At 44.0% G+C, this 10,056-nt stretch overlaps 1 protein-coding gene across 2 annotated transcripts; it reads right to left on the reverse strand.

Annotated features, from left to right (window-relative positions):
- Window positions 1–766: 766 nt before the first annotated feature.
- PEX19 (peroxisomal biogenesis factor 19) lies at window positions 767–6,606 on the reverse strand. Of its 2 annotated transcripts, XM_024750627.1 has the most exons (8): window positions 6,524–6,606; window positions 4,994–5,103; window positions 4,395–4,560; window positions 3,872–3,957; window positions 3,495–3,656; window positions 2,594–2,770; window positions 2,383–2,427; window positions 767–2,214 (listed from the first exon to the last, which is right to left on the reverse strand). In XM_024750627.1, exons 1-8 carry the CDS (start codon window positions 6,591–6,593, stop codon window positions 2,131–2,133), a joined length of 900 nt encoding a protein of 299 aa, XP_024606395.1. In that variant the 5' UTR covers window positions 6,594–6,606; the 3' UTR covers window positions 767–2,130. The 2 variants fall into 2 exon arrangements, with proteins under 2 accessions (XP_024606395.1, XP_024606386.1); XM_024750618.1 differs by lacking the exon at window positions 6,524–6,606 and having other exon boundaries at window positions 4,994–5,179.
- Window positions 6,607–10,056: the final 3,450 nt, after the last annotated feature.

Below are 10,056 nucleotides of genomic sequence, written 5' to 3' on the forward strand. Positions count from 1 at the left end.
CAGTGTGAACTGAGCATATGGAACACATATTGGTGGACAAAGGACAGGATACTTATAAAACAAAAAACCTGGTCCTTTACCACAGTTTGAGAAGGACCACTCCATCTTTCCACAAGTCCTAGAATAATTCAAATAGTATTTTTGGAACAGAGAGTAACCTGAGGTCAATTTGTTCATGTTCAATCAAAATCAAAATGAAAATGAATGGCTTGGGAACAAAACTAAGGTTCCTGGCGTAAGCCCTGGCCAGGCCAGCAGAATTGAGAATGTGTAAAGGAAAACTGGCACATAGCTCAAGGTGCAAGGCCCTTTCGTTCTTCCCTCCTTTTTCTCTTTCCTCATCCAGTTTTTGCTAGTTATAAGGAGAGAATTTTGGCCATTCACGTCCTGTGACCATCATCACAGCTCTGCCTGTACTTTCCCACCTCTTGCAGAGGAGAGGAGTCTCAGATTCAGACCCGGGCTCTTCTGTACTTTAAGGTACAGTAGCTGGACCTTCCCAAACAGCCTTAGGCCTTAAGAACATTTCCTTCCTCGCCAATACCACAGAATGTGTGGGATCTTAAGGGGTGAAAAGTCTTAATCCAAGGGAAAGTGACATGTCAGGAGCTCAAAGTGCCACAAATGATAAGTACAAATTTGCTCTGGAAGTTATTTTCTCAGTGCTGAACAAGGACAGCCAGCTGGTCTGACCAGAGTATCCACCAACATGTGGCAGCCAAGGTCTACAGATTCACTGGTTCCCACAGAGAAAAGCAAGGTCAGCTCAAAGAAAAATAATTTACTAAACATGTTAACAATATATTACTAACATTAATAATAATACTGTGAAATGTTAAAATACAATACCAATCGAAGGGCTTCCCAAATTGAAATATTCGGAGAAAATGAGGAAAGATGGCCATTCAGTCTCCTTTGCCAACTGAGGTGCAGACTGAGCTGGGGAAGGGAAGTGGTGGTAGAACCCAGTAATGCAATGTTATGCTAACATTCCTCACAGGGCAGCTTAGAGAAGCTGAGGAAGATTAGGAAAAGACTTGGATGAAAAACAGGCTCAATCCCTCACTCAGAATATTTATTAGTCAGGAAAAAGGATCCAGGCTGCATCCCACCCCCCCTTTCCCAAGCTACCTCCCTGAATCAATGAACAGGATTCAAAGGAATCAGATGTCTCAAATAAGCCAAAATGTATCTGGGGAAGAACAGTAATTCATTTCCTAGACCTGACACTATAATTATATACATTTGCCAGGGAGATAGGGGGGCCAGTGAGGGTGGTGGATGGACTAGATGAGGGGAAACAGGATGGGCCCTTCTTTGTCACAGTTTGGGCTCAGAGAAGGGTTGGAATAAAGAGGTATTTAAAATAGAGAGATGAGAGGAGAGGCAGGGGATAAAGGAAGGTCAAGGGCTGAGTTCACCCAGATCACATAGCATTATAGAAAGAACAGGGCAGCTACTTGAGTTCTCAGGCTGGAACAGGCAATTGAGGACTCTGTACCTGGAAGGAGGAGAATCCCAGGGCTTCTCTTTCAACCTACTGTGAAAGAGCAGCATTTTTAGATGCAAAAGCCCCCCCACTTACTTTCCCTTCAGAGAATTCAGAACAGTCTGAAGGCAAGAGGGTGTGGTGACAGACCTAAACCCCCAGCCTAGGCTAAGTTTCTCCCCATTCATTCCCACAGGTGCTGCCCAAGAAAACTATAGAAATATAGAGTCCTAGGACTCTGTCCCTGCTCCCCAGGTCCAAGACAGGGAGTAAACACAAGGCACAAAGACCCTGGGTACAAAAGTGAACTCAGTGTGGCCCTGTATAACATTATTTTGGGAGAGGAAAGAAGGTGCATGCCCCAAAAGGGACACCTTCCTTCACCTGGTAGGTAGCTGGGCCTTTGCTAGCAGCAGAAACCACAATGGAAAGGGTTCACAGAAATGATCTGCAGAACAGGCCTTATTCCTAGAAAGACAGAAAAAAAGCCTCAGCTGGTATGGCACAATCTTGGGTGGGATGACAGGTGGCAGTGGGCAGACCACTCCTGTAGACGACACTCCTGCCTCAGCTCCCAGTGGTTCTGCTGACTCCAGACGTTCCCCCACAGCTGGGAATCAGGGAAGGAAGCATGTTGTGTTTCACATGATCAGACACTGTTCGCCATTGGCACCTGGTGGGCCCGAGAGATTGAGGGCATCCAGGTCAAAGTTGAGGCCAGGAGGCTGGAGAAGAGATGAAGGGACTCAGATAACTCCTCCTATTTCAGAAAGTTAGAGCTTTTGAAGGTCCATCCCCAGCAGCCACAATTATCACCTTAGGTGAAATCACTAAAGGTTACAAAATACTGGAAACCGGGGCTAAGATTAAAGTATATGAGAAGGTATACTCACCATCTCCCCAGCAAGCTCTTTTGGAGGATGGCCCAAATCCTGTAGCTGGAAAATAAGGAAAGAGGAACAAGAGATAAGACCATGCTATGTGGCCTCTCCTGTGCTCCCTCCTCCACCTTGGCTGGGCAGGGAGGCATCCTTCCAGGACACCTCCTCCACTGAACACGCAAGCAGATAGCAGCAGCGGGCAGATGGCAAGACGAGGCCTTACCTGCTGCATGAGATCCAGCACCACCTCAAAACGAGCCTTTTGAGTGGCCTCACTATCTGTGGGGGTTTCTGCCTCAAACTGCTCACATATTTTGCCCATGACACTGTGTTGTTCCTGATATTTTTCAAACTGCTCTGGAGGTAGAGATTCTCGGTGAGTCTGCAACCATTCTGGATACTAAGCAAAGAGAGAATGGGTGGGGAGGAAGTAAGTGAACAATGAATAAGTAAGGGCAATAAAATATGAGGAAGAGTAAAACATGAAGGGGACAGGAACATAGGAGAAGGAAAAGCTAAATAAGCGAGTTCAGCATGAGAAGTAGCACTCACTTCAGTCAGATCACCTGGCTGTGCTAGCATTTACGGTCACCAGAGGACAGTAAGCTTTTTCTGTGAAGAGCCAGATAGTAAATATTTGAGGCTTTAAGGGCCACATATGATCTCTGTCACATATCCCTTCTTTTTTGTTTAACAACCTTTAAAAATCTCTTCAGTGACACTATAAGCTCTGTGATGGCAGAGACCATCATTTAAACTACTCTTAAAATTGTTCACAGCATAAAGCCAGTAAATCCTCAGTGAAACCTTATTGGAGAAATTAATGAAGTTGGAAATGCAAGAAAGGTTTATCAGACAACAACAGAGACTTAGACCAATTTACAGAAAACTAGAGCTGAAGGTTTCCCCTTCTACCTTAAACATCCTCAGTATGGTAGCTTTATTCTCTTGGAGATACAACTCCTCCCTAACTCTCCCCCTCCAAATAAATAAAGGAGAAAAAAATAGATGAACCTGTACACTTGAGTTACTCTATCTCTGCAGGCTCTAAATAGACAAAGCAGCTCACAGGAGCTAATACAATGGGGAACAAAGAGGAAAAGCATAAATAGAAGTTCATAAACCTTTTCTGTGATCTCCTTCAGTGATGGGTACAGCACATCCTTGGACAGGAGGTTCTGCATGATACTCTGCATGATGGGGAGGATGGTCCCTTCCCCATCTCCTTCGTCCATGCCCAGCCCTTCCATGGCCTTGGTCAGCTCCTCTTCTGACATGCCAGAGTTCTAGAAAGGACAGGAGGGAGGTGAGCAAGTATACTACCTTCTTGGGATGCTCACCAACCTTTCAGGTGGGAAAGAACTATTTAAACTTGCCTGTAGCAAAGTAGTCAGGCAGGGACAGACTTGAGATGATACCCAACAGAGTCTGCCTTTTGAGACTCTGCTGGTGAAGTGTCTAGGAGTGGGCCCCCTGTGGTTCCCTATCTCTTCCCCCTCACCTGAAGGTCAGTGGCATTCTTGGCTAGTCCACTTAATGTCTCCTTTAGGCAAGAAGTGAATTCTTGTTGGGAAGTCGCATCACTACCTAGGAGAGATGAAAAGAGCCAAGGTCATTTAGGATTTTAACTGTTTGCTTGCCTAGACTGACCTGGTTACCAGCTTGGTTATGGAGCATTTATTAGTGAATCACTAGCACTCCAAATCTTTGAATACTCTAGGGTTATCTTCATAGTTATTTTCATAAAACTACATGAACTGTGTGTCAGTTTGTTCTCCACAATGACACCCACATTAACACTGTGACCTTTAAAATGGTCACTTTTTAATAATCTTTTCTGTTACTTTCCAACTTATCTCATGCTTTTCATTAAACAGGGTCTCATGCCTCCTCCCATCTCCTCCCCCATCCCATGGCAGTGGTATCATAATTGCTGTCAACTTTACAAAGTTTGGTGTCCTCAAGCAACAATGACCTAGGAGGTTTGCTCAGACATTTTCAGTTGTCTGGGGCCCCCTCCTCACCTACTCTCCCAGCAGCCTCTGAGAGCTTTTGGAACTGCTCTACCAGGTGGGGCTCTTCCTCAGCCAACTCCTTCATTGCTTTCTCGAACTCTGCAGTGGCTTGGGAAGCCAGCTCGCTGTCAAACAGTTCCTGGAAAAACTTCTCTTGGGAGGCAAAGAGGGCATCCTGCAGGGGAGAACGTGGCCTAAGTGCATCTCTTACTTGGCACCCCACTGCACATGGCCTCTGACAAAAGTCACAGGCAGTGGCTCTGGGAAATGCAATGCTTCCCTCCTACCCACCTCCACTGGATATTCTGACTACCTCTCTTACTAAGAGCAGCAAAAAGGTATCTGGCCACTGAGGGAACGGTATGGAGTATCACTCCCAATCCAAACATTTAAATCTGCTCTTTTCTTAAAGAACTTCCTTGAGATCCCTCTACTCAATCTCAAGTCCCTGTTTCACAAGGACTGAGGCCTGCAAGAGCACTCAGCAATGTGAGGCCAAGGCACCTCCCCCAACTCCCCTCTGGCCTACAGGGGCCTGCCCAACCTCTGCTCAGAGCTGCATGCCCACTGCCCGCCCCCCCCATCCCTTAAGTGGGTGGAATGTATACTTTGGCAGTGTCTCCCGGCGATCTCTTCTGGGACCCCGAAGCATCAGGGGCCGTGGTGGTAGGAGGGGGTGCTGGTGAGGGTTTGGCCTTATCAAAATCATCAAGAGCACCTTCAGAAACAAGAAACACGGTGTGTATTTGGGGATGGATGAGGATGCAAGGCTGGGGGGTTTCTGGGCAAAGCATTAAGAGAACAATCTTTCAAACTGTCAACTTTCCTAAATTTTCTCCTTTTTTTGAGTCTCCCTTTCCTGACCCACCCCTCAATAAGCCTCCCACTTCCCACCCCATTACCTAATTTATTGTCAACAAAGGAGAAGAAATCTCTTAAGGTGGAACAAGCATCTCTCTCAGAGCTGGGAGAAGAGAGTTAAAACTTCTGCAGAGACATCTCCATCTATACAGTGCCTTCCTTGCCATTCTTTAATGACTCCTAGAAATCCCATACAGATATCCAAGGGGAGCAGAGAACACAGATGCCCTTAACCCCCTGAACTCATTCTGAAGCCCTAAAGGGAATAATCTAATCTTTGGCAAGAAAGCTGAAGCCACAAGATGTTTCACCTAGCTCCCCATGGGTCCTGGTACTAGTATGAACTGAGGGACTCCATATTACACTCCATGGGAGGGCACTGAACTCCCTTACCTTGCAGTTTCACTCTCCCTCCCCAAAGCTCTTAGAGCTCCCTCTGGCCTCCTCTCTGCAGACTCACACAGTCACTTAGCACTTCTCACAATTTCTGTTCATCTTTCCGCCTGCCCACTCTGTCTGTGACTGAGCAAGAAACAAAAAAATATTCACCTCTTCCCTGAAAAGCCTCTATCCTCACCACCATTCTGCTTGCCAGACTCTAAGTGTAAGGGGAGGGCAGCGGCCCCACTCTGGGCAAGAAACAGGGCTAAGGAGGAAAAGTACAGCCACCCTCTTTGAAGAGGGTGAATTGTCTTCCCCAGAGGCCGTCTCACCCTGTTTTTCAAAATAATGGGAAGGGAGTGTGTTTGAGCTCTGACATGATGAAAGAACTGGAAAGGGGCCTGGTGAGAGAAAGGTGAAAGGACTGGGAGAAGGAACGGCGTGTCTTCCGTGTTAAGGAGAACAGGACAGTGCACAGAAGGACGCACTTCGGGCTCGCTAAGAGTTAATGGAAGCAATCCGTGGATGTCCGGTTCGCGGCCCACCGAGGACCGAAGGCTGCTGCCGGCGGGGAGAAAGTCAGACTTTAAGAACTTACTAATCTAAAGTAAGGGGAGTTTGGAGTGGGATCGTGAAACATCGTCCCCTGGGTTAGTTTCCCCTCCGGCAAGGAGATCAACGGTCTGGGCCGCTCAGGGACCCAAAGCGAGCTCCTCAGCTCCCGCCGCGAAGGAGAGGGTGACCCAGAGATTATCTCGGGGGTCGCAGACTCTCCGCCGCCGACCAACCTTTGGAGAACCTCTCCTGCTCCGCCCCAAATACCTCAGGTTCACCTAACCCCCTGAAGGGATCCTTACACCCGCCCCCTTCGGGCCTTTCCCATTACGGGTTCTTACTTTCCAGAAGCTCTTCCAATTCCCGGTCGGCTTCAGCCCCAACACCACCATCCTCCTCAACCGCGGCCATCTTGCCACCTCCGCCGTGCCGTAGGAGGCAGGACTCTGCGCCCCACCCCCCCAACTGTTACCTTCTGCCAGGTTTTATTGGCTTGGCCTCCTTTCTTTCAACTGCCTGCATTACCTGGCTTATTATTTCTTCCTGAACTGTGGGTAGGCCAAATTGGGACAAACTGCCTACGAACAACCAGAAGCTGTGCATGTGTAATCAATAACGATAGTTAACGGCATACCCAACATGCTAGTTTCCTCTCACTTCCCTCAGTAATTTACTCAAACGTCATCTTCCCTGAAATGCCTTATTTGGCCTCACTAAATACAATTGCAACCCCTCCCACACACACATATACACTTCCTATCCACTTTTCCTCTTTATTTTTCTCAACACTTACCACTATCTGACATACTATATATTTTATTTATTTATCGTTATCTCCTCTCAAGCCCCTTGGAATTTAAGCACCATGATAGCAAGGATTTTCATCTGTCGTGTTCACTGCTGCATCCCCAGCTCCTAGGCTAGGGACTAAAACTTGGGCACTCATTGGCTGCTCTTTGCTCTCCCAGGCCCTGATGAGGCATGTTTCTCTGCAGAATCTAGTGGATATCTCTGATTTCCCTGCACCCCATTAAAACTGTCACAGTGCCAATAACTTAGAACTCAATGTTGGTTAATTAAATCAGGCAGAAAAAGCGACTCTTGGACCTTGGACTAAGCAAGGAGGCGACTGGAATGTAGTGGTAGTAGACCTGCCTTCCCTGACCTATCTCCTTTTCTCTACGCAGAACTCAGTCGAGTGTAGTTGGAGGAGACTCATGTAGACAACTCCAGACATCCCTTCCCTCCTCTGGAATTGTGCTATTCAGATCTGTGAGAATGCATCAACTGCCTGACAAACCTATCTCAGCCCTTGGAAGGCATCCGCTGTTGTTGAATATCCTATGCTGGGCACAGTGGAGGGCAGAGAGAGAAATCAGGACCAGCCCTTGCTGTAAGGTAGTTGACTGGGGATTAGGCTGGAGGTTGGATTAGACAGACATACACACTGTAAGTATGGCACAAGGTTAAGTGTCTTATAAGAAGTAAGGATAAAGTACCATAAAGTTTAAAAGGGAGAAATCACACTAAATGAAAAAAGTTACTTCATGACTTTCATCCTTAGCTTCCAAAACACACACTTGAGTACTTGTGTCAAGCACCAGTTTAGGTACTTACTCTTTCCTTGACATACAGGGCACAGACTTTTAAAATCATACCTGTGCAAAACCTACTGTGTTCTTCCAGGCACAAGTACCGTGATTTGGGAGAAAACACTCTGGAGTCAGAAGACCTAAATTCCAGTCCCAACTCTTAAATTGCTTTGTTCAAAACCCTTCACCACTCTAGGACTCATATTACAAATATGTAACATTACATTTGGGACTCTAAGGTCCTTCCCTGATTAATCTCTTTCTCCCAAACATCTGTAACATCTATTCCAGGTTAACTTTCTCATTCAACTCCAAACTGCTAACATGTGTAATCTCTAATATGACTATATCAAGCACACATTATAGGTATTTATATTGGTTTTACATTAATATGGTAATATAAGTATGTTAATAAGGAAAACATCAGATGGCAAATAAGAGAATTAAGATGGAGTTGAAAATAAGCACGATTCTTCCTTTGCACTATTTCTTAAACTTGCTTTACTATTGATAAGCCTAACACCTCATCTCAGTATTTACTCACCTCCCACCTTTCACGTATAGTGAACACTGTTGCAAAACAGTATTTTACAACATTTTCTTTATATCACTCTCTCAAGTAAGGACTTAATGGCTCTCCACTGTTTATTAACCAACTTCAAATTCTTTCCTGGTATTTAATTATTTCACATGTATCCATTTTGTTTCCCCAATTACATAAGCTTCATGAGGACTGTCCACTTTTTTCATATCCCTCAGTTCAGAATGTTTATGTTGGTATGCAAAATTAATTTTATAATTTATTTTAAATTTACAGAAAAATCTTGCCATTTTGCCAAATTTTTCATCAATTTGCCTATGGTTACAGAAAGAATGTTTATAACTTGAGAAAGTGTTATGAAAATAGTGTGCAAATTTTTGAGAGGGCAGGCTTAATTTGGGGATTCTGTTTAAGAAAGTATCTTTTAAAGCTAAAAAGATACAAAGCCCTGCCCTCTTTGACAGCAGGAATTACACTTATAGTTTATCCTCAGATTCACTTTCCACACCCGTCCAATGTATGTTCAAGTTGCTCACTGCAGCACTGTATATAATATCCAAAGAATGGAAATAACTCACATATCCATGAATAACAAGGCAACTTAAAGTCATTAGTATGCTTCCATTTAGGTATAACAGGGGGATAGGGAAGAACATATTCATAACTGCTTGTTTATACATCAAAAAATCTCTGGCAGGATATAAGGAAGTTAACAATGGCAATTACCTGTTTTGGGGAAGGCGATAGGAACTAGATGGCTGACGAAAAAGGTGGGAGGAAGATGTTACAGAATAGCTTTTTTACATTTACTGATTTCTGAACTATATGAATGTATTGTTTATTGAAAACATGAATTTAAAATGAAAAAAAGTATATATTTTAATCAAAGGCACAGTACATCACTCTATGGAATTAATCTTAGTACATGACAAGCAAAATTCTGTATTGCCATTGTAATTGCTGTACTATATACAATGTATTACTAATTAATCACATATATATCACATAAAACAGTACCAAGTACATCTAGAACAGTACCAAGTACATGGCAGGTGCTCAATGAATACACTCTAAAATTAGCAATAGATGGAAGGTTGCAGTCAATAATGGAATAGGGGAACTACTTGCTTTCTACCATTCTCACAGCAATTCACTATATCCTATGAAAAATATGTACTTTAAAAAACAAATAGGTATTTATTACCTTTGTAATTAAAAATAATTATTGAAGGAAAGGTATCTGCTTTGATGGGGCTGCTACATGGAGTAAGTAGGAATATTACAGTATCCAGGAAACAAATGGCAAGCCACAGAACTCTCATAGAAATTTACTTTATTTAGTGTGAGAAACAAAATACAAGAACAATTTTTGTAAAGAACAAGTCAACAAAAAGTGATGTGCATTTCTGGAAAATCAAATAGTTTCTTCTCAGACTTTAAGTTTCTGGCCACACAGAGGATATCTGCCTCGGAGTTTAAATGCCCAAGGAAAACGGGGATGGCTGACAGCTTGTTATGACTGAGTAAAAGATGCTATCTTATTTATTACATCTCATTCCTTTCTAACAAAAAGTACACAAAGGTGGTGGGGAGGGAAGGCATAAATATAGAAGGAATTTATTTCACAAATGTTCATCACAAATGTTCTTTGAAAGATCTAAGCTGGGAAGGCAAGGCTAATCGTGACCACAACTGTAGTTACCTTGAGATGAGAGGTCCTCAGAGGCAAAAAAAAAAAAAA

Source organism: Neophocaena asiaeorientalis, unplaced genomic scaffold (genome assembly GCF_003031525.2).
Source record: "Neophocaena asiaeorientalis asiaeorientalis breed wild unplaced genomic scaffold, Neophocaena_asiaeorientalis_V1.1 scaffold315, whole genome shotgun sequence".
Taxonomy (NCBI): Eukaryota; Metazoa; Chordata; class Mammalia; order Artiodactyla; family Phocoenidae; genus Neophocaena; species Neophocaena asiaeorientalis.

Excerpts from the sequence above, each read along its gene's own strand:
- PEX19 (XM_024750618.1), bottom strand. The coding sequence starts at position 5,179 with ATGCTTTGCCCAGAAACCCCCCAGCCTTGCATCCTCATCCATCCCCAA. Across the intron at positions 4,561-4,993 it reads CGCCGGGAGACACTGCCAAA|GATGCCCTCTTTGCCTCCCA; the intron begins GTATACATTCCA and ends TCTCCCCTGCAG. Across the intron at positions 2,428-2,593 it reads TGCTGGATCTCATGCAGCAG|CTACAGGATTTGGGCCATCC; the intron begins GTAAGGCCTCGT and ends CTTATTTTCCAG.